Raw genomic sequence first — 27086 nt, 5'->3', positions numbered from 1 at the left:
ATTGGTAAGTTTGGTTTTCTTTTCTTGGCTAAATATGCCATGTTGCTTTAGCCTTTAAAGGTCCGTGTTCAGTTCAGTCCAGGCTACCTTTTGTAAACCACATGTCAGGTGCTGATTGGTAAGTTTGGTTTTCTTTTCTTGGCTAAATATGCCATGTTGCATTAGCCTTTAAAGGTCCGTGTTCAGTTCAGTTTATTCACACATTATTCAAGATATACAGTGGGGTAAATAAGTATTTAGTCAACCACTAATTGTGCAAGTTCTCCCACTTGAAAAAATTAGAGAGACCTGTAATTGTCAACATGGTTAAAACTCACATTGTTTGATTTTTAAAGAATTGATTTGCAAATCATGGTGGAAAATAATTTTTTGGTCAATACCAAAAGTTCATCTCACTACTTTGTTATGTACCCTTTGTTGGCAATAACGGAGGCCAAACGTTTTCTGTAACTCTTCACAAGCTTTTCACACACTGTTGCTGGTATTTTGGCCCATTCCTCCATGCAGATCTCCTCTAGAGCAGTGATGTTTTGGGGCTGTAGTCGGGCAACCCGGACTTTCAACTCCCTCCGCAGATTTTCTATGGGGTTGAGACCTGGAGACTGGCTAGGCCACTCCAGGACTTAAAATGCTTCTTAAGAAGCCACTCCTTTGTTGCCCTGGCTGTGTGTTTGGGATCATTGTCATGCTGAAAGACCCAGCCACGTCTCATCTTCATTGCCCTTGCTGATGGAAGATTTTCACTCAAAATCTCTTGATACATGACCCCATTCATTCTTTTCTTTACACAGATCAGTCGTCCTAGTCCCTTTGCAGAAAAACAGCCCCAAAGCATAATGTTTCCACCCCCATGCTTCACAGTGGGTATGGTGCAATTCAGTATTATTTTTCCTCCAAACAAGAGAACCTGTGTTTCTACCAAAAAGCGCTATTTTGGTTTCATCTGACCATAACACATTTTCCCAGTCCTCTTCTGGATCATCCAAATGCTCTCTAGCGTACCGCAGACGGGCCTGGACGTATACTTTCTTCAGGAAGGGGACACGTCTGGCAGTGCAGGATTCGAGTCCCTGGCGGCGTATTTGGTTACTGATATTAGCTTTTGTTATTGTGGTCCCAGCTCTCTGTAGGTCATTCACGAGGTCCACCCGTGTGGTTCTGGGATTTTTGCTCCCCGTTCTTGTTATCATTTTGACACCACGGGGTGAGGAGGGAGTTGAAAGTCCGTGTTGCCCAACGACAGCCCCAAAACATCACTGCTCTAGAGGAGATCTGCAAGGAGGAATGGGCCAAAATACCAGCAACAGTGTGTGAAAAGCTTGTGAAGAGTTACAGAAAACGTTTGGCCTCCGTTATTGCCAACAAAGGATACATAACAAAGTATTGAGATGAACTTTTGGTATTGACCAAATACTTATTTTCCACCATGATTTGCAAATAAATTCTTTAAAAATCAAACAATGTGATCGAGGACATACAGTATGTATACTTACAGTTTCTCACAGAAATCTATCTAAAATTTTTCACGATCTAAAATCACAATAAATTTACTTAGTCTGAGGTAACATTAGATAATTTCCTACAGCATATTTTTAAATCTCTTATCCCAAAATAATCAGGCGCAGCACTTTGTTTGGGAAGAGCCTCTGTACAGTACAGTACAGTACAGTACAGTACAGTACAGTACAGTACAGTGTCTCTGAAAGGGAGCATTCCAACATCATTTTATATTGTGAATTGCAAGCAGAACAAAATGTTCACTTGAAATGTGAAGGCAATCACACACCAGGTTATCAAATATGTAGAACGTACACAGTAGGGAATAGGAAGAGACATGCTAAGGCACTGAAGTGAGGGGGGAACGATGTTAATGACTACTTAAATGTGAAATATATCCCAAATTTATAAAATGAAAGCATCTGTGAAAGTGTGCCAGCTATCACATAGAGACATTTTAATTTATGGATAGTGCATTTAAAGGAAATCCAATGTATACAGCAAAAAGCCAGTTCTCATTTAGAGCATTACGTACAAAAGATATGTATAAGGTTGAAAACAGGCTCAACTCTGAACATAAACATAAAAGCCACTTTACTGAGTACACATAACCATAACGGGCTGTAAGAAAAATATTAAAAATGATAGAAAATGAAAACAATTTTGACTGATGCTCTATTGCTCATTATTCACATTTATTCACATTGCAATGCATTGTGGTATTACTTTTATTTATATGTTATGTTTTATTATGTTACGATTATTATTAATATTTTGTCATGTAGCTAAAAGTAGTGTGTAAATAGAATGGAATCTCATGCAAAATTTCACCTGAAACAGCATTTTTATTCCCTTTTTTGGGAAATTCAGCCTTCAAATGTTGAACAGAGTTTCAGGATAATTTATGTAGAACAAAGAGCCATCAAATCTTGAATCTAAATCCATGCAAACGTCTTCCACTTTTTACTTTACCAGAATTTGTAATCTCCTTTTGTCCATCAGAGGAAGGTACATGGACACGGATAGTGCTGCTGCTTACATTTTATCTGACCTTGCACCCATTCAAGCATGCCCTGTCATTCCTGATTTGACCAAGAGATCAAAAATCTGCTCGAGGCACTGCTTCAATTTCTTGAAAACTTTGTCTGTGCTACCTTAGGTTCCTCTGTAAATAAATGTAAGGCTAATCTCAGCAGGCCTACTGTATATTCTACATCAGTGCACAAAAATTGCCAGAAGCAGTGGTGCCCATGGGCAAAGAGAGACCACACTCTGTGGACCATGGTGATGGCTGGAAAATGTCAGTGCATCTATCGCTGGCCCTCTACCTATCATTCACGCATCTTTTTTGCTTGATTTAACTTCTCATTTTGTTGGTTAATCCTGTATTTTTCTTTGTGTCACACTTTGGTACTAGGCCAATTGTACTGTACTGTGATATCTGCATGAAAAGAGTACCTATGGAAAATTAGCATACACACACAGGGCCCTGTTGTCCTACACTGCACCCATGAACTCAGGCCTGAAATTCGACGCAAGCATATTGTTCCTCATAGAATTCTTCCTTATTACATGCGGGTATCGACCTTTCACTGCGAAAACCAGTTTCTCTGTCCGTCGGGGAGAGAACAACCAGCATAAAAAACAATGGTGTTTAAAGGGAATGCAAAGAAGCCTGCTGCTTATTTGTGTGAAAGAGTCAGTACTGTCTCTCCACATCCCAAACTCTTAAGATTAGCAAAACCTGGTCTAAATATCCATTAGTTACGAACATAGGTCTCACAGTTTACTTTCATTTTACCAGAATCAATAACTTCCAGAAATCAATAACGCCCGTCTAATGAAAATGTGTAGCGTCATTAAAGAACACATGCACCCCGCCCCCCCCCCCCATTTAAAATGGTTCCTTTGTGTCATAAAAACTGTGCATACACTTCCCCAACATTCTCAAAAATTAGCGAATACTTCCCACCTCATTTTTAAGCCTAATTTAGCCTGTTTTTAGGGTGGTGTCCCGTGTCATGAAAATGAGCGCGCACTCACCTTCTCTGCTTTTCTGATAAACCAATGGTGTTGTATGGCTGTTGTTGTTAAGACAACTGGAGGCGGAGCAAAGCGATTGAAAAAAACACACTTCTGAAATGAACAATGCACAGATGACATGCATAAGAAAACTGGAGGCAGTAAAAAGAGACACGCGTAAAGGTGAGATGGGATGAGAGTTCATTCAGTCTTTCATTTTCCGAGCCGCTTCTCCTCACGAGGGTCACGGGGAGCTGGAGCCAATCCCAGCTAACTATGAGCAGGTGGCGGGGTACACCCTGAAATCAGCCATCCAATCGCAGGGCACAACGAGATGAACAACCATTCTCGCACACACTCATACCTACGGACAGTTTAGAGCAGGGGTCCACAACGACCGGGCCGCGGACCATTTGGTACCGGGCCGCGCAGAAATAATAAATAATTTATTAACGACTGCATTCTGGCCGATTGACTTTTGCCTGTGCCGCTTACCACACCAATATCCCTGTCTACTCTAGATATACAACTACAGGATTGGAGGTCGTCATAGAAATGCATTGATTGGGCTGTTAGCACTAAATCTCGTTTTGTATATCTATGCGCGCTTGGATTCGATAACAACGTATGACGTAGGTCGTCGCCAATCACATTTCTTCCCGGAAATAATTAGCCCCCACACTAGAATGACTGAATAACAAACGTCTTTGGACAGACTTTGTACGGGGAAAAGGGAACCTGATGAGCCAGAAGATGTGCCTACAACCTCGAAGAAAACAAAATTTATGCTACTTCCCAATCACTAAAGACCCACGAACTGCGAAGGAGTGAATTCGTGACCCGTATGTGAATAAACCGAGTGATATTAGCATGTCTGTGCAACAGGAATATCAGCTTGTAGAGATAGCAAATCACGGCGACCTTAAACGTACATTCGAGATAACAACTCTACCAAAGTTCTGGATTAAAGTCATTTTGGAATATCCTGACATCGCTACGAGCGCGCTGAAAACTGTGCAACAGTTTCCAACATCGTGTATTTGTGATGCTAGCTTCTCTCACTCTCGCATCTCGGGACCATCTCATCTCAACGAAACAAACTCAGGCCTCCCACTGATTCAGCGGGTGTGTTGTATTTTTCCCTGCACTTAACACGACGGGGCTAAAAACAAATGCTATTTTATATTTGCTGTATTTTTCTGGCGCACATTGCCAGTGTTCTGACAAAGTTGGCATGCGTGTAACGTTAAAAAGGACCGCGAATGCAGCGATTCCAAAGTGCACACTACAAACTGTCTTTAAAGAAAGGAATATTAACTTACGTTTGCCATGTTAGGTGCACACAACAACTGCACGTAGCCCTCTCACTTAACGACTTCGCCGTGTCGTTAAGCATTAATTTACGCCATTTCTGTGTTGCACATGTATGTTTATGATGTAAATAGTTTTTTAGCACCACTGGATAACATTGAGAGTCCAACTGAATATAAAAGAGGGCTTTTTTCACCACCACAAAAGCTTTGGGAGCAAAATTTTATAAGGGTGCAAAATTTGACAGAACACCGGTCCGTGAAAAAAAGACCCAAATCACACCGGTCCGTGGTGCAAAAAAGGTTGGGGACCCCTAGTTGAGAGTGTTCAATCAGCCTACCATTGCCGATTGCCGAATTGTCAATCTTTGACTACAGAGTGAGGTAACGTCCAGGGCATATTAATAAGAATGCAGATGCTCTTTCCAGACAACGAAGTGCCTGTCCAATCGAAAGCCAGCTAGAGTGCTACCTATCTGGCACTCAGCTTCCTCAGTCCCTCGAAGAGCATGTGGGTCAGCATCTACCAGAGGCATCCCTCCCATCCTGCAGCCTAGAGGACTTGAGCATCCTCCAGCAATTGGACCCTCCCATTGCGGCCTTTCTAAATTACTGGAGCCAGCAAAGAGTGCCAAGTCGGGCAGAACAGGAGAAGTTGACTACTCAAGCACGGGGTCTTGTGAAGCAGTGGCAGTAGATTGTGCAGAGGGAGGGGCTGTTGTATCTTCGCCTGCTGAGGCCAGATGGTGGTGAAGAGGTCTTCCAGCTGCTGTTACCGGAAAGCCTGCAGGAAGAGGTGTTGCGGGAGATGCACTAGAACCATGGCCATCAAGGGATCCATCGGACAACAGAGGTGGTGCGGCAGCGTTGCTGTTGGCCAGGGATGGATCACACCATTAAGGAATGGTGAGCGCTGTGCTGTGGCTAAAAGCAACCAGCCCAAAATCCATGCTCCCCTGGGGCATATAATGACAGCAAGACTAAATCAAGTGCTCGAAATGGATTTTACACTGCTGGAACCAGCCCTCGATGGACGTGAGCTGGTGATGATTATGACGGATGTTTTCTCAAAGTTCAGGCAGGTGGTGCCCACCCGCGATGAGAAAGCCCACACAGTGGCAACGACATTAGTCAGGGAGTGGTTCTATCGATTTGGCATCCCAGCACGAATACTCTCCGACCAAAGAAGGAACTTTGAGAGTGCTTTGGTCCAACAGCTGTGTGCCCTCTATGGAATCCAGAAGAGTCGCACCACGCCCTATCACCCGGAGGGCAACAGCCAATGTGAAAAGTTCAAGCACACCCTGCATAATCTGCTGTGCACCCTTCCGCCTGATGAGAAGAGGAACAGGCCCAATCACCTTCCACAGTTGGTTTTTCATTATAATGCCACCTCTCATCAGTCTACTGGTGAGACACCCCATCTACTGATGTTCGGACAAGAGCCAAACTTACCTGTTGTTTTCCTTCTGGGGAAGCTATCAGAAATGGAAGCAGGGAGAATGTCCGACTGGGTAGCAGAGCATCGGCGACGCTGAAACTTGGCCATGGGTGTCGTCAAGCACTGTTTGAACTCTGCAGCCCAACAAAGGAAGGAGAGACATGACAGCAAGCCCCTGTGTGAACCATTAATTAAAGAAGGGGCAACAAGTGTATCTGCGTGACGTGGGTTTCAGTCTCAGAAAAATTCAAGATTCCTACATTTCAATTATCTACCAGGTGGGGAAGGCTGCTGGTCCAGGTGGCGTGGTTTACTCCATTGCCCCAGTGGATTGGCTCCATCAGGAGAAGCAAGTCCATCGAACTGCCCTGAAACCTGCCCTTCCTGCTGTAGAAGTGGACCACGCAGTTTGGCCTAAACAAAAAACTGTCAAAGACCCTTGTGATCTTGATGATGAGGAGGAAGAGTTGGGTGCTGGAGCTGTGTTGCTGGTCAGGGAAGCGGTCAGTCTATCATCCACACCCAGAGAGCCAGTTAATCAGGACCATTCCATTCTACAGACTGCCCCATTTGGTCGAGCCACATCTGAGAGAGCACCTCACTGTATCGGTCCATGGTGAGGGGAATGGGGCTGCTGCCTCTCGGATTCAGGGCACTAGCAGCTCAGTTAGTGAGATCTTTCGTCCCTGGTCGTAATAAGTTTGCGAATCGTTGGGACACATATTTATTTGGGGGGCAGATGTAACCAGGTGGAAAGTTAGGGTGCCCAATTTTCCTATGGTCTTGAATGCCTAATGACCATTTCACTGCCTCTCCTCCATCATGCTCTATGAATTGGCTCATGCACAACACCTGGGCATGAGCCAGGTTGTTTGCAGAATGTTGCCGGTGAAAGACAAGACCTGTAGAAGGGAAAGGGGCCCTAGAAGCCAGCTTTTGAGCGGAGCTGGCTGCGTGCAAGCAGTGAGCACCTGGGACAAGAATGGCTTCTGGTCATCTTCTGTTTAATCAAGGCTGTTTAATTAAGTTTCCCTTTAGTCAGGTCTCCCTTTAATTACATCACCAACTGACTAGGCTCCCTTTAAAATTTTAGCTTTCTGATTGGGTTTGCGTTATGATTTTGTCTTTTTTCACATTTATTCACTGAATGATTTTAAGGAGTTTGATTAAAACATGTTTTTTTTTTTTTATTGTTAAAATAAATTCACCAAAAGAAATAATTTGTTCACTGTGCCACCACCTCTGCTTCCTCATTGTTGTTGCCTTGCCCGCACGGTTACACATGTTTTTGGATGTAGGGTCAAACTGAAGTACCTGGAGAAAACCCACGCAGGCACGGGGAGAAAATGCAAGCGCCACACAGGGAAAGCCTGAGCCCAGGATTGAACTCTTGATTCCAGAATTGTGAGGCAGACGTGCTAACCACTCAGAATTATCAAAATTAATCTAGATTGAAATGTTTAGCCAGCCGTGTTTACAGAGCAGGCAAAAGCTTAATCCCAATGAGCACAAAAATTCCCTGAAGTGCAACCACATTTATTGACCAACAATGAGCTGCCGACCTGATTTTGTCATTACCACTAATAAATGATGCTTACCATTATAGAAGCTTGATAACCAAAGCTTTAGATTTTTGTGTTTGTAGAACTTAATGTTAAGAGCTTGAAGCCAGAAATTTCATGATGCTTTTCAAAAAATGTCCTTTTCTTTCCCAGCATTAGCACATTTGGAGCTTTGAGGGATTGAACGTTCTTAATTTCAATACAAAATGTTTTTGCAGAATATTTATGGAGCATCTTCACAGATGTTCTCCAGTAGTTTAATTATACAGGGTTGCAATCGTCTAACCTAAAGTTGGTGGGGGAAAAAAACTGTCCTTGGCATTAACTGGGATTAGAGGATTACACGTTTCCAAAGGTTCCAAGATTTCATTTAGTAAAATGTCCTTGAAAAAAAAAAAAAGAAATTGTCAATAGCACAGCGCAGTTACACAGTGTTAACCTTGGGTAACAATAGTAGGGTGACCGAACGTCCTCTTTTGCCCGCACATGTCCACTTTTCGTATCCTGTCCGGGGCGTCTGGCGGGGTTTTATAAATTCATGAAAATGTCCGGTTTTCATTATTTTTCACGGGACCAATTAGCGTATGTTATAATTGACTGACGCGTTGCACAGAATACTACGGTACTGCGCTGCCTGTGACATGTCCCAGAGAGCCTGCCCAGTTGTTATGACTTTTATTGCGATCAATACATATATAATTAAATGCTCATATACCCAATTAAGTCGAATATACCTTTATTTTACTTTGGATGCAAATTTACACGCGTGTGCTCAGTCACAGACTGGCTTTATCATGGCATCAACTGTCAATTCTCATTCACAAACAAATCTTCGTCAAGGCAGGAGCTCACAGGCTATTGGTATGAACACTTCTGTCGGGGCTTTGTATTGGTGTGATCTGTAAAATCCCGTTTGGTGTTGCATCGTAGCGCTGCCCATGATTGTTACATTTCTACCACGCTGGAATCACACTGGTTGAAAGGTTTGTCAATTTATTTTGGTTATTGTTTGCATGCAATCTAGAACATTGAATGAGAATAACAATTGAGTGGGAATAACAATTTGTCAATGACAATCGTCATAATAGAAATTTAGAAAAAAATTTAGTTGGCACATAACCTGTGTACTGTGTGTGTGTATTAAATGGACTACATTTCCATGGGTCTACATTATATTCTTCTTTTTTTTTTTTTTTTTTTTAATTTTTCAACCTTTTTAAACTCTTTCTTAAATTTTCTTCATTTTTATTGTTCGATTATTTTTTTTCTTAGGAATATTAAAGCCTGTTGATTAACCTCTGAGAATTTCCAATTTGTGTCTTTGGTTATATACCATATGGCTGTAATTAAAAAAAATTTTTTTTTTCAACCTTTTTAAACTCTTTTTTTTTTTTTTTTTTTCCCTTTCATTTTTATTGTTCGATTATTTTTTTTTAGGAATAAAGCCTGTTGATTAACCTCTGAGAATTTCCAATTTGTGTCTTTCTTTATATACTATATGGCTGTAATTTTTTTTTTTTTTTTAACTTTTTTTTTTTTTTTCATTTTTATTGTTCAATTGTTTTTTTTTTTAGGAATATTAAAGCCTGTTGATTAACCTCTGAGAATTTCCAATTTGTGTCTTTGGTTATATACTATATGGCTGTAATTTTTTTTTTTTTTTTAAATAAAACCAAATTTTTCTATCCAGAAGGAGGAGGCACACTTTAAGGCCGGGCCGAGTTTCCTCTTTTTTTGTAAATAAAAATATGGTCACCCTAAACTATCGAAAATTATGGCAGTCACACCTTCATTACTACGACGGAGGATTAGAACCAAATAAAGGAGAAGAAAAAAAAAGGACAAAGAGATTAAAGTCGTACTGGTACTACGAGAAAAGAAGTCATATTATTACATATATTAAACCTCTACGCACTTTACGTACATGTACCTTAACTGGGAGCTATGGCGAAGCATAATAATATTCTAAAATATAGACTCAGGAGATGCCCAATATTATCCCAATTCGCTATTAAGTCACTTACGTCGTAAAGCTATTACGTAGCTGAGAGCTACGACAAAGTGTAGAAATCATTCTATTGATAATGATTTAATGTAGATGAGCCAAAATATGAAGGATTTCTTCTTATCTATTTATTTATTTAATGTATTTGTTGTCATCATCATCATCGGTATCATTGACAGTTACAAGATGTGATATAATTAACCCGAAGAAAGAAAGAACCGAAAAGACAAGGGCTGACGGGAGAAGGATATGCTAATAAAGTCCCGTCCCCTGCAGCCAAGGACGCACAATCAAAACATGATAGAGTAGGCATTGCACATGTGCTTTTTTTTTTGTCTTCACATGAATTTTCTTCCCAAAAGTTATTGATTGGCCATAAAACTTAGGTAAAGTTGTGGATCAGTTGTGAGTTCATCGATTAGGGCTATTGTCAGATTTGTGTAGGGAGGAATAGCCGAGGGAGTCATGGAGGCCCACCTCCGCCGCAGTCCGCTCAGGCCTGGTACTCGCAAGCGAGCCTCTCTTGGTCCCGGATCTCCGTAATAATTTTCGTCACCATTTGAGCGGCAGCAACACTTGATGCTGCTTGGTCCATCTTCACCTGGGACAAATCATCACAGGCCTTTTTGAGGGTGACGCACGCCGCATTGACAGCGTTGCCGACGTTGCGAGCAATCTTCATTGCTTCTCTGTGTTGCCGCATCACTTTCACCGAGAAACTGTGCATCCAAAGTGCGCCAATAAGCAGCAGGAGGGCGAGAGCCAGCGGTGAGCCAAAAATGAAAAGATCTTCCACATCCTCGATCTGAAGAGCCGTCAAGCATATGGGCCTCCACTTCCCCCAGCCATCCTCCGTATATCCAGACGTGAAGGCGTTGGCCGGACATGGGCGTTGGTTCGATGTAGGTCGCATTGTTGAAAAAATTCTGTCCAGAGAACTCAGCGACCAGTTTAGCAACTCCATTCTATACCGATGTTTCAATTCAGATCAATGGGCAGCGTGCACATATGAGAGCAGTTAATGTTCTGCATTTACTACGGGGCTTATTTTTAGGGCATGCCATGTTGTGACTTAATCTTTGTCCCTGACATTCCTATCATTTATTTGTAGTGGGAACACTATGTTGTGTCTTTGTTGGTGGCAATAGTGTTATTGTATTGAGGTTATTCATGGTAGTGACTCAAAATGCTGTCCATCTATGCCCTTTTGAAGGCAGCCAGTGATTGTATGCTGGTCAGTGCAGTGTCAATGGCATTCCAGAGGCGAGCGCCAATGTTAGTGACCGAAAATGATTTTAAGGTAATTCTAACTTTGCGATAAGTAAACAATCTGCTCCCTCAAGTCATAATTGGATTCCCTCACTTGGAGACGAATTTGTAGGTTAGACGGAAGACAATTTGAGTGGGCCTTGTGCATCATCTGAACAGTCTTGAAGTGTATCAAATCATAACATTTTAAAAGCTTGGATATGATGTAAAGTTCATTTGTGTGTGATCTGATTTCCGTTTCCTTATTTGTAAAAGTGATTCCAAAACACAAGATGCTTTCAAAATTTTAATGGAGGCACAGCATTACCGCTACGTAATAGTACAACTTTTTTCTCGTAGTAACAGTTGGACTTTTTTTCTCGTAGTAATAGTATGACTTTACTATGACGATAACGAAAATATTTCATCAACTAATACGTTTTAAATCATGTTAGTCTGCATCGTGGCAGTGTCTGTTTGTCACTCATGAGGCGTACTGCGCCCCACCAGTGTGTTGTCACCAGTCTCCAAGCAGGCTTGCACACACAATAAGATTTATTTTCTTATCTTGGCCAGAGAGAATATGCAATGTTGATTTAGCCTTTAAGGTCTGTACTGAGTGATCATCACACACTAAGTGTAACTCATAGAGTTAGCATATAATTTGTGTAAGCATTAGGCTAATGCTAACAGTGAGCATCCTATTATTAAACTCTCGGACAACTTTTTTTAGACACTGCTCGTGGCGCCCAGGTGGGTATACACAATTGAAGAAAATGTACTGTTCTATGGCTTTGTGTGTATTATTACCAAGTTGGCATTGTCCTTGTGGACGCTAAACTATGTGCTCGTCTGTCAATGCTTATTCGAAATAGTTAGAAACCTTTATTTATTTATTTATTTATTTTTGGAGTACATTTTTGCAATTCTCCAAACATTTTTATTAACATTAATTTCTTGTAGTTTTAGTTTAAGTTTTCGTCAACAAAAACTAGACAAAGAAAAACACATTTTGAGACTAAAATATGACTGTGACTAATAAGCATTGTCGTCCAAAAAACTAAGAATAAGACGAAGATGAAAAGGGCTGCCAGAAAAAAAACACTGGTCCATAGTATGCATGAATGCACTACTGGAACAAAATGGTTAAAGTACAGTGCCCTGTGGGACGTCATGGACTGGCTCCCAAAAGTTCTCACTGGCAGCATACAAGTATATTGTAATGTAAGAGATAAATTGGGTGCAAACCGGTTAATTTAAAAACTTCAATTAAAGCGCACGATGATGCTAAAGGATTTCAATGCCATTTTTGCAGTATTTTAAACCCCAGAAACAAACACATCCGAACCCAACCCCACTCCATGGTATGCATGTGCTAAAGCACTCTTATCATCATTAGTGATTCCGTCTCATCTCACAAGCCCAGATGTCTTGTCATACCACCCAAGCCTAACACCTGAGACATGGCTGGGATGTCACAGCTGTCATGTGTGAAAACCATGGATGTGAACAAACATGTGTCAATATAGTAGGTTTCACATAGCAGAGTGGTTCATTAACCTTGTTTGACATTAGCATTTGCTATACTATTATGTAAATGTGCAGTATGAAGCAGGACAGTATGTATAGTACAGTGTCTCTGGCTTGAGAGTGGTCCACAATTTTAGACTTTTTAGACTTTTCAATTTTTTTGTTCCTTCATTGTCATTTGAAAAAGACATCAGCAGTGCATATTCAAGATAAATTTTTGGTGCAGCAGGTCAAGTCAGAAAATGATAATACAAAAATCTATTAAAAAAAAAAAAAAAATCAATATATGGACATTCAAAGTATTGCACAGATTTGACTGATTTTACGCAGATTGTAGTCCTGCATGTTGAAGGAAAGAAAGTTGTTTTTGAAAGTGCAATTTTTTGTGCGACTTCTTGAGGTTTATCATTCTTTACGGCAGCTGGAAAGAAGCTACAGTGGTACCACTTCATATGAATTTATTTTTTCATATGAATTTAATTTGTTCCAGGACCTGGTTTATAACTTCGTATGTACGTCGTATGTCGAGTGGGGTTTTCCCATATGAATATATTATAATTCAATTAATTCGTTCCACAGCCCAAAAACCTATGTCAAATTCTTAATAAATACTGCAAGTACAATTACACATAGCAAAACAACTAAATTATAACTACAAATCGGAATAATAATAATGTAATGAATAGGGTTCTGATGTGGCCGATGCAGGGTTTTTACTTTCTCTTATCATCTTCTGTTGTTGTGTATTGTGTTACTTTATCTTCTAATCCGGTGAAATAATTTGAACTGGATCACACTAAAAGATGATTCTACTATGTTGACCTTACGCAGCTAGTAAAAAGAAACACAGTTCTACAACCCAGAAAAATTTGTACGAAAACTAAAACAATATAAGGCAAGGCAAGGCAAGGCAAATTTATTTATATAGCACAATTCAACACAAGGCAATTCAAAGTGCTTTACATCACATGAAAACCATAAAAATCACATTTAAATCAACACAACGTAAAAACCAAGACAAAAGATCGCATTTAATCACAGAATAAAGATAAATAAATAAAAATAAAACAAAAATAGAAATAAAGCAAAAACTACTACTAATAATAATCATTGAAATCAGCAATGGAGATAAGCACAAGAGGAATAGAAGGCAGGTAGATTGAAATATATAGACAGTTATGGATATGCAGTGCTAAACAAAAGCGTTTTTAGCCCTGATTTAAATGAGCTAACGGTTTGAGCATACTTCAGACCTTCGGGTAACTTGTTCCAGAGGTGAGGAGCATAATAACTAAATGCTGCCTCACCCTGCTTGGTTCTTGTTCTTGGAACATGCAGAAGACCCGTTCCAGACGACCTTAAGGGTCTAGATGTCTCATAGGAATCTAACAAGTCAAGCATGTATTTTGGTCCAAGGCCATTAAGTGTTTTGTAGACGAGCAGTAGTATTTTATAGTCTATCCTTTGACTCACTGGAAGCCAGTGTAGCGATTTCAAAACCGGTGTAATGTGGTCCAGCTTCCTTGTATTTGTGAGGACTCTGGCTGCAGCATTCTGTACTAGCTGCAGCTTCCTGACTGATTTTTTATCAAGACCTGTAAATATACCGTTGCAGTAGTCCAATCTGCTGAAAACGAATGCATGCATAAGTTTTTCCATGTCTTGTTGAGTCAGAAGCCCCTTAATTCTGGTTATATTTTTTAGGTGGTAATAAGCGGATTTAGTGACAGACTTTAGATGGCTATCAAATTTTAGGTCTGAGTCAATAATTACGCCAAGGTTTCTGACTTGATTTGTAGCTGTAAGTGACATTGTGCTAAGTTGGCTGCTTATCTTTGACCTTTCCTTTTTTGGCCCAAAAATGATCACCTCTGTTTTCCCCACATTTAACTGGAGAAAATTCTGGCACATCCATTCATTGATTTGATGAATGCATTTACTCAGGGAGACTAAGGGACTATAATCATGTGGGGACACAGAAATGTACAGTTGTGTGTCATCTGCATAGGCGTGATAGGAGATGTCATACTGTTCCATTATCTGAGCTAACGGAAGCATATAGATGTTAAATAAGAGTGGTCCAAGAATTGACCCTTGAGGGACTCCACACGTGAATTTGGTTCGTTCTGACTGATAATTTCCGATTGACACAAAGAAATCCCTATCATGTAAATAGGATGTGAACCACTGAAGAATAGTGTCAGTAAGCCCTACCCACTGTTCCAATCTGCTGAGTAGTATGTTGTGATCAACCGTGTCAAATGCGGCGCTGAGATCCAATAGTAGCAGAACAGATGATTTGCCTGCATCGGTATTCCGACGAATATCATTTAGGACTTTGATAAGCACGGTCTCGGTGCTGTGTTGTGGCCGAAATCCAGACTGAAATGAGTCAAAAAGATTGTTTTGGATCATTAAAGTCTGGATCTGTTCAAACACAACCCTTTCGATAATTTTCCCCAGGAATGTCAGATTTGATATTGGCCTGTAATTACTAATGGTTGAGGCATCCAGATTAGGTTTTTTTAGGAGAGGTTTTATTACTGCAGTTTTTAAAGTCTGAGGAAACTCTCCTGTTTGGAGGGAAGTATTTATAATCTGAAGTATGTCTGGGGCTATGCAATGAAAAACAGCAAAACTATAAGCAAAACTATAAACGGAATGCATTTTAGTGGAATGACCTGTTAATTGACAATAATCAGGTTTGCATGTAAATACAGAATAAGGCAGCGTATGTTCATTTGATGAGAATTCGCAGAATATTTAATACATTTTTTGTGTGTGCGGTCTGCCTTAGAAGACAAAGTAACATGATTGTGTTTAAGAACCTTATTCCCATGACATCCTGTGACTTCAAAGTGCATACGACAGGAGAAAAAAAGTCTTAAATAGGATTATTAGGTGAATTAGAATCATATTTTGAGACGATTTGACTATATACAACAATTTAGCAAAGCGCAGATGACGAAAAATCTTTTAATCTGCCGGTTAGCCACGCCTACCATTATAGGGCTCTGGCGTCCCCAACAGGTGGATGACGTCAGCGGAGTCACGATTTCATCTGATTTAGTATGCAGCCCATTGGGGGGGGGGGGAATTATTCACAACGAGGAAAACACAACGAAGAGAGCCGCAAAATGTCATTGTTTCAGTCTCTCTACAATATTTTTGCAGGATATTCTTTTTATCCAAGTATTTTACCCAATAGCTAAATAAATGGCTTGAGAAGGACCAGTCAGCCCGTTATTATTCAGAACGAGGAAAACGTGACGAAGAGAGCCGCAAAATGTCAATGTTTCAGTCTCTCTACTCCAATATTTTTACAGGATATTATTTTTTTATCCAAGTATTTTTCCCCAATAGCTAAATAAATGGCATGGTCGTGACAAATAATAGTCTTGTGCTAAATGGAATACAAAATAATAAAAATACATTTATTCAAGACGACATGGCAAAATTACTCCATAATGGTCAAAATTGTCGACTTCACCTTTACTGTCGGACCTCCCAAACGATATTTTATGCCACCTCAATCGGGCTTATGTCATTTCCCTTACCCGGCTTCGGAGAATGTAAACAAACCAAGAGCCGTGACAGCTAGCCGACATGCTAACCCGAACCGAGTGATGTTTCAAAGTCTTCGAAGCGGAAAAGCACACATAACTAGCCCGGATTATTTCACATGACGACCGGGTTGTCGATTGTCTTTGCCGATCGGCAAACCGCCCGGCGGAGAGCAATTTACAGCTCGTTCCTCTGCTACTACAGACAGGAGAGCTCGCTGGGGAGGCAGCTGGACAATGACCGCTGAACATTTCCATGCCAGTCCATGATGAAACATAAGTAGTCCTTTATTTAAAGAAAGTTTGTAGTGTTTTCTTTGTAATCGCTGTATTCGCTGCTATTTTTAACTCAAAGTTGCAATTTCTGATCGGTCGGAAAATTTGACAGAACACCGGGCACTTGAAGAGGGGAATAAGATGAATATACTAGTAGTGCTCTCCCAGCGGGGGGATGTGCGACAAGCCGCCGGTCGTCGGCCGAGGGGACAAGGAGCATGTCACAAAATGCAAGCCACCTACATATAAAAAAATGTTGCCAGTATTTGTCAAACCCTTTCTTTTATCCCAGGCAATAGTAGGTAGTTTTATTTACCTGACATGTTTCGGCGGGCACTTCCGCACACCAACATCAGTGACCCTCTGACGAAGGTGGAAGTGCCCGCCGAAACATGTCAGGTAAATAAAACTACCTACTATTGTCTGGGATAAAAGAAAGGGTTTGACGAATATATAAGTGTAGGCACAATGAACTCTATACAACTAATGTTCCCAGTATTTGACATAATACAAAATACGATGTTTACTCACGTCTTCGTAAGTCCCATGGTCCCACAGTAGTAGGGCTTGTTTTGGCCAATAGCCACCGGTGAATGGGAACCTTTTGAGACCCCAAAAAGGCACGCACGCCTCTCCCTCATACAGCAAGATTTTTCTGCAGCCGTTTGGCTGGGGTATGCGAAAAATATACGTATTAATCCGCAAAATCAGCTGAATCCTTAGACCTTCTCATACAACAGTACGGCTGTATAGTGAGAAGGACTCCTTTCTCCATACACGTCACAGCGCCCTCTTTCTCAACTCGAGAGGGTTGCTGGAAGTCCCTCATTTTCGTGGCGCGGGATTAAAAAAATAAAATAAATATAGCGATCGCTTCTACACATATCCAAGCAGTCCATTTCATTCAGGAGCATAAAACACCGCTTGCATTATGAAATAACCATGCTTTTTCGTGTCACAGGCACTTTAACATAATATTGTGATGATCATAGATACATTACAGTTGTGTGTTTACCAACCCTCTGCCAGAGTTTTCGGAAACTTAAATGTGTTTATTAGTTTCATTATTTTCTAGAATGTGTCAGTGTCTTGGTGCTCTGCACAGTATCACTTCTTCACACACACACACACAACACACGCAGTTATATCACACATATAAGTGGTTAAATACAATCATACACCAGTGAATTTACATGTTGCAATCGTCGAAATGTGTGCACTGATTGAATGTGAATTACAACATTAGACATTACTGAGTTCACAATTTCTAAAATGTTTGCCAAGTGTATTGCATATGGATGTATATATATTGTGTTTATATATATTGCATTTGGATGTATTTATTTTGTGTTTATAATTTTTTGCAATTCAGGTTAAATCTACTTTAATGCAGTCTTAAGTTTGTTTCCCTCACTGGAGCACACAGCTGTTTTCTCCTTTAAATATGTTTTATTTTTTTGTTTTTGTTTTGTTTTTAAACCTCTTGAATCCTGTTCATACATTTGAACGTCTTCTTTTTTGTGTTGTCAATTGAATTGAGTAAACTAAATTGCAATTTGTTGATGAAAAAAGAGTAGTTTGGTCCCAGGCTGTTAAATGTATAATGGACTGTACAAAAAGATATTTTTGATTCAAGCTACATCCAAACACTCATGCATTTCTTATTTTGCTGGGCACATTTTAGGCTATTAGAGGAAGCATTAGAGCATGCAAACAGCAAAAATAGGCTGTACTGATTTGGGCCAATGTGTCGCTAGAGATCTCTGACAAACCATATGGCAAGAAAGTTACTTAGGTACATTACATACGGACTGATTGTGTCCCATTTTCCTTGGGAGGGGATTAAGGGAAACTATTAATAGACATGTTTCAGAGAACAAATTCTGCAATTATACTAGCAAACAATGTAAATGTCTTTACAGGTGAAGAACGTGGAGAAACAATGCTGTCGTCACTGTTTTCAGCGCTGCGTACCTTCACTGAACTGTAAGTGGATTTATTGCCTTTGTTACTATGATATGACATGATACAACCTACACAGGTTACAATATTGGTCTTTTTTTTTTTTTTCTTTTTTTTTTTTTTTTTAAAGTACAGTCATGTTTTGTTTTCAATGAAACAATATGACAATTTATGAACTGAGTCATTTGACTCAGCATCAAAGGAACGGTAGTTTTGTTTGTTTGTTTGTTTTTGGTTTCACATCCGTGATAGTTAAAAATGTTGAAATGTTTCCAATGCCTGTGTAGGTTTTAATTGGAGCACATGAAAAGTCTGTTTTGTAAAGAAGACGATCATCACTGGCAATTTCAGTTCATAAGCCATACAATTGTACAGCATTTTACATTCCTTTTTTTATAAGAAACTGAAATGCATTTGGGAAAAAAAGAAAACAAAACCTTCCCTTCCCTCCAAATGGAATAACACTGACGAAATTATGACATGCAGATTGTCTCTGTTTTTAATTATTGCAATTTTTAAACCTGCCTTATCACCCTTTATTTGATCAAAATAAAAAAACAGAGATAGGTCATTCTACCCACACATGGGGTCACCTTTTTTCCTTTTTAAACTCCCTTTTACCATCTATCTTTAGTGTGGGGGTGATTACAACGTGTAATAGCAGCAATCTATCACTGGAGCCTAGCCAGTGTCCCTTTGGGGGGTTCATGTTGGGGAGTGTGAAACGGTATTCGAGCAGCACTTTTGCATGGGACAGCTTAGACTGAGAGACACTCATAAAATACCAGCGGATGATCAATCAGAAAATCATCCACAGCATTAGTTTCCCTTGAATCCTAATTTTTAAAAAATTTTTATTATTATTTTATCCAACCAAGACCTCTATAGAAAATCTGATGCTGCCAACATTGCGGGAACAAATCCTCTTTTCTTTAAACATCATAAGCTTGGCAAACGACCCCCAACCCTTACACTATAAAAAACGTGGCAGGTTTTAAAGCTACACATTTTCTTTCATGTTCAATTCCTGTAGGTGTGTGACCGCTGGTTGTCTACATATGAGTGTACATTATATTACAAGCAATCTATCATCACATGCCACCCATCATTATTTAAATTACAAAGTAGTTTTGAATTCATACCATGGCACATTCATCATATAAATGGCAACCACCTTGAACTTTCCGCGCAAAACATACACATGAACAGCATGGTGCAGATACCCGTTAAGCTTCAGTGAAGCGTTGAAAACCAAGGTGGGGAAGGGCATTGTGAAAAATCAGTACTAATGCCTTCTGCTTGTGCGTTTTCTCTTAGGTTAGTTGTATTTAAACCAAGTTGTTGATACCAATAATAACATTTGGGACAGGAGACGAGGACAAAAAGGGCAGATCCCCTCCCTCCCCACCCTAAGATCATAATTGGCCTCCCAAAAATGCATGGCCGGTTAATGGACTGCTCCAATTGGCTTTGGTGTGAATGTGAGTGTGAATGGTTGTTTGTATGTTGGTGCTCTGCAATCGGATGGCAACCAGATCATGTTGAACCTTGCCTCCTGCCCATAGTCAGCTAAGATATGCCATACAAATAATGGATATTTAACTGTTTCATCGTAAAGTAAAACCAATTAATAAATAAATAAAAAATAAATAAATAAAACAATATATCACACCACATGTTGGGATGAATGTTAGTTTGGAGTAATATGAGTTAATGTCACCTTCACATGCAAAGTTGTGTATTTTTGTTTTGTTTTTCCCACCAAAGGACAGCTTCTGTTTGAGTAGTGGGAGACTTCTTGAATTTATGAAAACTCAAACCTGTTAGAACTTTCTCTGTAAGCTTGAATGTACTCTTTGCTGTGAGTCAAAATGTGTCTTCAAATTTGATGAAGTGTTAAATGTGACATCACTCCCCATGAAGGGAGAAGACGGCTTTTAATATATTTTAACGGCTGCCAAGTTGATGTCACAGGTCGCAATGTTGAAGAAGTTGCTTGGTGTGTGTGTGCCTTTAGCAAGAAAACGTTTCATCCACCTCATTTTTACATGCATTAGGCATAGCAGTGACATACTTGCCTATTTGAAAGCTTTCAAATGTGTGTCAATTCTGCCAGATGCCGTCTCAGTTCTGTTGATGTGTTTTCTGCATTTCATTAAATCAAGCTGCATGAATTTCCAGAGATTTTTTAGTATATTTTTGCATATGTCACCGACCAGGGAGCTCACATGGCTTCGAACAGCAGGAGTGAATCATAAATGATTTTTCTTGCCATTTCCTCTCATCTTCCCTCTCCATCTCTCTTGTTCTCTCTGCATGGTTTCACCCATCATGGAGCAGAACAATGCTAATTACCCCGTGTCTCAAACCAAGGCACTTCTCTGTCTCTCTTCATGTGTCTCAATCGCTGCAAAAAATATACTGTATATTGATTAATTCTTTTCATTCATAAATTCTCTACACCGCCAGGCCTATTCTTGAACCAGCTTTCTTACGCTAACAATAACAATCGTTTAATTATCTGTCATTATTTTATCAAAATGACGCAACAAGTCAATAAAAATCCTTGTTATATTTTTAAAGTTAGTTTTTACTATCCTGTCTCTGACCCATTTTCATTTTTTTTTAGCCCATCACTCACCTGTCGAAGAGTCAGAGGAGAATGTGTTTCTGTCTCATAGGAGAATGACACATCCTCAAGCATCAACAACACAGTCACTTTCCAGTCATTCTCAAAATGTCACACACAGGCATTTCACTTGTATTGGGTGGAATCGTCATATTTCTAAAACCATCACTTTTTAGGAAACTGACATAAAATGCTATGCTTGTTGAGTCATTGACATCACATCATTAGGGAGCAAACCATTTTCAACACTTTATGTAGGTCAATTATTCAGCAAAAAATAGCTTAACAACTTGGGGACTGATCAGTAGTATCAATATTTTCAAATTTTAAAACTGACTATAATTTAAAAAGAGGTTTTGGCCTGAAGTCAACGAATAACTACTTCCCTGGTTTGGTATAGTTGCTTTGTGGTTTATCTTGAGCTCATCACCAACTCTCATTACTTTCGATGAGCACTACAATTGGGACTTCTCAGCTATCACTGACAAAAAAACAGAACAAAAGAAAACATCATAGCAACACCGCAATTAACAACGCACACAACTGCAACGATTTTGGAAAATGATCTCGCAAAAAAAAAAAATTATACTTAGCATTAGTTAGAGCCCTTAATATCATATAAATTACTATAAAGCTGCAACAAAATACATTTGATTTAGTAAAATAACTACCCTTCGCTGTTTAGTTTTGATCAGATACCTAGTACTGTATATTTTATGTATTTGTTTATGTTTTTTGTTTATTTTCCTGAGGAAGTGATGATACCAAAGTACAATTGCTGCACAGTCCGGGCCTTGTGTTTGTTTTAAAATATATCCAAAAGTATCTATTTTTGTAAATTAATTGTTGTTGCTGAATGCTATTCTGCTGGCATGCATTTAGTCCCATCTAAAGTCATGCATTTCATGACACTCCGACAAAGTTTTTTCTAGGCTTTGTTCGAAAAAGCTTTAAGCTTTTCTCCATCAGCACTTCCCAGATGCATTATGCGTTCACGGCTCATTTTTGACTCTGTTACCGTATTGGGCCGAATATAAGACGGTGTTTTTTGCGTTGAAATAAGAATGAAAAAGAGGGGGTCGTCTTATATTTGCGGTCTAGACGTCATACCCATTCACGACGCCAGATATCATTGAAGCAATGTTCTGTCATGACAGATCTCAGCTACTCTCAGGTTTAACCAGTTTGCATTATTTTATTGCATTGTTTTTCCTTATTCAGATTTGTTTCAAAACTACAGTTACAGTTAGACTTCCCTTTGATGTTTGATGCAGTTTATGCAATTTTGTTGTTTTATCACAATACATTGGTTTATTTACATTTCAAAAACCAGAAGCCATTCATTTACGAATGTGATTGCAATTTAGTTTAGATATTTAAATGTTCAGATATTAAGATTTGAATGAGGCAAAATAACATGCTTTTTCTCTCAAATATATTGTTATAATCATTTGTTTTGGATGTACTGTAGTTATTTTCTGTATAAAAATTAATTTGGTGTTCAAAAAGTCTTTTTTCAAACTTAAGTGTTGAAAAAGAGGGGGTCGTCTTATAATCAGGGCCGTGTTATATTCGGGCCAATACGGTATATCCAAAAACAGGCATCGTAAACAGGAGAAATGCGACTCAAGCCATGTTGAATGTGTCATAACCAAACCGGTGTTTTTATAGGTTGCCATAATATCTCCGCCATGTTGAATGTGTAAGAACAGCAATCTTTAGCGAGAAACTGGAGGAGTACGCGTGGAGATTTTTTTATGGTGGAATAGTGTATTGTCAAATTACACAGTTTAATGTTACCCCCAATCAGTATGTGAAATGAAATTGTCTTATTAGAAACATATTCCTTCAGGCTTTGGCTGATAAACTACTCTCGTGCACTTCGGGAAGGCTCAATAGCTATTTTATTATGTGGTCTCGTCGACTTGAAATCAAATGTGATTTGTTGATTCACACGCCACTCTCCAAACCAACACACGTACTGTAGCTTGGCCTACCCTCAGATCGGTGAAGTCCTAATATACAGGTAGTCCCCTGGTCACGACGTACCTGACTTACGATATTTCGACTTTACGATGCCTGAGTCTCGTCTGCCATTCTGTCCTTTTTTGTTGTTGTTTTTTTTGTGTTTTTAATTTTTAGTCGCATATACAATACAATACAATACAATACAACGTCAGCGACCACCTCCTTGTTCTCATGCTGCTGCTGTTGTTGTTGTTAATGTTGAGCAACGAGAGATGAGGGCATCCAGCCTCGGGCAGTGGGCTGGGAGACATCCGGCAGGTCAGTCACGGACATACACCTCTCCCAGATGGCCAGCGTCAAAGCGGGGTCTCGCTTCATTGTGCCTGTTAGAGGGGGTTCCGCTGCTGCTGCTTCCCCCAGGCGCCGACTCCTCTTGCGAGTCTTGATCCTTTTTTTTTAGTTTGGACGGTGGACTCGGGTTAAGAGAGGGAACGCTGGCGACCTGAGCGGCAATGATCTCCCGCAGCCTCCCTACTCCTTCCACAGTGCCCTTTTCTCTCAGCAAGGCTGCTCACTCGCGAGTAAAGCTCAATGTTGGATTGAACTCGGGTGTCAGAAGGGGGGCGGGGTCGCCACTGGCAGGTGACCGCTATGGTGACGCATATTAGTGCACACCTGCGTCTGATTGCAGCACAAATCAACAGCACTTGTCACCAGCATGACCCCACTGGTAAGCCACTTTGTTTATTCATTAAATTGATGTCATTTATGTTAGATGCCTGTTTGATCAATCACTCTCTTTAAACATCTACTTTGATTAGTGTGAGCGACGCCACAACGATAGTTCACTGTGAGCCATGTGAGAAATTACCTACGGTATACTAGCGTTGAACAATAGCATGGGCAATGTTAGACAGTTCACTTACAAATGGGGCGATGTCAATGCCGCAATCCTGGTACTCTCCTAACTCCATTGCCACATTGTGTGCGTGCTGATGATTGTTGATTTACGTTAATAGGGAATGGGACGTACTACGTCATTGTTTGGACGCGCCTCCATGCTGGCAATATGATTCACTTCCGGGCCGGCAGAGTCAATGCGGATTGTAACGTGTGGTAGTGCTAAGCTAACTCTTTCGGTGTTTTAGAAAGAAAATATGGGTGCTTATTGTTGCGTTACCGGGTGCAACAGCGTCTCCTACGACAAAAAAAGGGGCTAGGAAAAATGGACTCACTTTTCACCGTTTTCCTGCATGGAGGACCAAATATCAGATCACGAAGGTACGACGGATGGCTGGATTGCAGCGGTTCGTCGGAAAAGCATTTATTTATCATATTTCTGCTGGAATGAGAGTGTGTTCCTATCATCTCTACTCTTGTAAGTTGAACACTTTATCCACTTTTGGTTTCAATACGTTTTTGTGTTTTTACACCGTTGTGTAAATCTGCCTCGGTAGCAATGCTCGCCTACTACGACTCACCTACCTGTTGTGTTCCTAGGTAAACCTGCTGACAACACATCCCGATTGGTCACCATCTCTCTTCTTGGATCATTTGACAAAGAAAATTTGTTCAATGGAGTGGTTCCATTTGTCCTGTGTCGGACTCAAACAAGCCCCTGCAGCAGACGCCATCTGGGTCTGCCCTTCTCGTCGATGAACTGCGGGCTTTTAACTTGTGAAAATGCAAGAACTTTAATGCACATATTTATTCTGCCTGGCTATTTAACTATGGCCAGTGACGTTTTATTTTTTATTTATTTATTTTTTTTTAACCACTTTGACAAAGACACGTTTCATTGTAATGTTGAATTTATATATTCTATTATCATTTTTAAATTATAATATTCTTATTTGCACTTATGTAGACTTTAGACTGTCAATTCAAATAGTGTTGGAAAAGTTGCAATACCTAAAATAGAAATGCAAGAACTGTAAAGTACATATTTATACACCTTTATTTACCTAAGGCCACTGGATGTTTTTTAACTGCTTTGAAAAATACAGGTTTTGTTGTGATCTTGTATTTATATAGTATATAGCTTTTTATAATGTATTATGTATTATAATATTTGCTGCCCCCTGCCAGAGTGTGGGCCATTTTGTACTAAAAGGATTTTAAACTGTCAGTTCAAATACTGTGTTGGAGACTAGTACTTGCAATACTTAAAATGGAAATGCAAGAACTTTAAAGCACATATTTATCCTGTCTGGCAATTTACCCAAGGCCAGTAAATAGTGTTTTAAACTGCTTTGACAAAGACACGTTTATTGTGATCTTGTATTTGTGTATTATAATTATATAATATTTGCTGCCACCGTCAGAGGATGGGCCTTGTTTGCACTAATTTAAAGATTTTAAACTGTCAATTCAAATATCGTGTTGGAGAAATTGCATTACTTGAAATAAATCTATTGCAACTTATCAGTCCCAGTTCTTGTCTACAACACTGTCCAAAAATTGTCAATGCATATTCCAAATAGAATAACAAAATTAAGTCACCTGACTTTGTAATTATTACACCTGTTTATTATGAAGACCTGAAGTAAACAACAAGCAGTTACAGTTTTTCAAGAAGTTGTTCAAGTCATGTTTTGGTATTCATATTTTATTGACTTTTCACAACAACACTTGGGATCGTGTTTGTAAGAGCAGAGCAAACTGAAGTTTCAGCGTGCACTCTTCGCCTTTCCAACCTCTCATAACGCTCCGATGTGGTGCGCTTGACCTCAGAATAACCCAAGAAGAGATATGGTGACCAATCGGGATGTGTTGTCAGCATTTCATATGCAGGTTTTCCTAGTAACACAACAGGTAGGTGAGGAGGAGGAGAAGGTTAGCATTGCTACCGAGGCAGATTTACACAACAGTAAAAAAAACAAAAAAAAACGTATTGAAACCAAAACGGATAAATCGTTCAACTTACAAGAGTAGAGATGAGGGGAATACACTCTCATTCCAGCAGAAATATGATCAAGAGAAATGCTTTTCCAACGAACCGCTGCGCCCCAGCCATCCGTCGTGCCTTCGTGATCTGATATTTGGTCCTCCATGCAGGAAAACGGTGAAAAGTGAGTCCAGTTTTCCTCGCCCTTTTTTTAGTCGTAGGAGAAGCTGTTGCACCCGGTAACACAACAATACACACCCATAATTTCTTTCTAAAACACCGAAAGAGTTAGCTTAGCACGACCACACGTTACAATCCGCATTGAGTCTGCCGGCCCGGAAGTGAATCATATTGCCAGCATGGAGGCGCGTCCAAACAATGACTAAGTACGTCCCATTCCCTATACTCTGCCAACACCGACGCTCAACTTCCTGGTTTGGTTGTGGGCATTCTCTTCCACTCACGCAATTTCATCTTAGTATGTGTAGTTCCACTGACAGCCACCGGTCTGTGCTATTGGACAGTGCTATCTCCTTTACTTAAAAACGGGTTACATTATAATTAGTAGATGAATTGATGAAGCAAAATACATGTACGTAAAATATACATGTAAAAATGGTTGAGGATGTTATCTGATATATTTACCATAATTATCATAATAAATTATAATTTCATATTTGCATATATTTAACATGGAAAATGATAAACACTGATGATGATAGGAATACGTAATTCTAAAGCCAATGTGTTGCAGTAAAATCATGTTAAGAATATATTGTTTGTTTAATTTGTACATTATGTACCGATACAGTTTGTTTATGATACTCATGGTTTACTTTAGGTTATTACCTGCTGTGCACTGCTGTGCTCTACTGTGAGCTGCTGTACTCAATAAAGAACGAAAAGTGCATGGCGAGTGATCCATTCGTTCTGAGTGACGAGCCCTATTCAGGGGGCCGTAAAACGGAATAAACTGAACACTCAAAGTTTTTTTTTGTTTTTTTTTTAATCCCGAGTAGTCATTGAATATAATAGTATTGAACACAACGTAACTTACAGTATCATATTTTTTACTTTATCTTATCAATATGACGTATAATACATGTTTTTGGGCAGGTATTTTGAGGTTCAGGGGGTATCTTGGGGTACATAAAGGGTTAATTCCGATTTACACGGATATTCAGGT

The 27086-nt window shown here is 39.7% G+C and overlaps 1 protein-coding gene across 5 annotated transcripts in view; it reads left to right on the top strand.

Annotated features, from left to right (window-relative positions):
* sphkap (SPHK1 interactor, AKAP domain containing) overlaps positions 1-27086 on the top strand; it is a 236123-nt gene that overhangs the window by 94476 nt on the left and 114561 nt on the right. For all 5 annotated transcript variants that reach the window (XM_057838238.1, XM_057838236.1, XM_057838233.1 and 2 more), the window contains exon 2: positions 18377-18440. In XM_057838238.1, the coding sequence (XP_057694221.1) occupies positions 18377-18440 (64 nt within the window). The remainder of the gene's footprint in view (positions 1-18376; positions 18441-27086) is intronic.

The sequence above is a fragment of the Corythoichthys intestinalis genome, chromosome 6 (assembly GCF_030265065.1).
Source record: "Corythoichthys intestinalis isolate RoL2023-P3 chromosome 6, ASM3026506v1, whole genome shotgun sequence".
NCBI lineage: Eukaryota > Metazoa > Chordata > Actinopteri > Syngnathiformes > Syngnathidae > Corythoichthys > Corythoichthys intestinalis.
The sequence above is the reverse complement of the archived record's forward strand: the minus strand, read 5'-3'. Positions and strand labels throughout refer to the sequence as shown.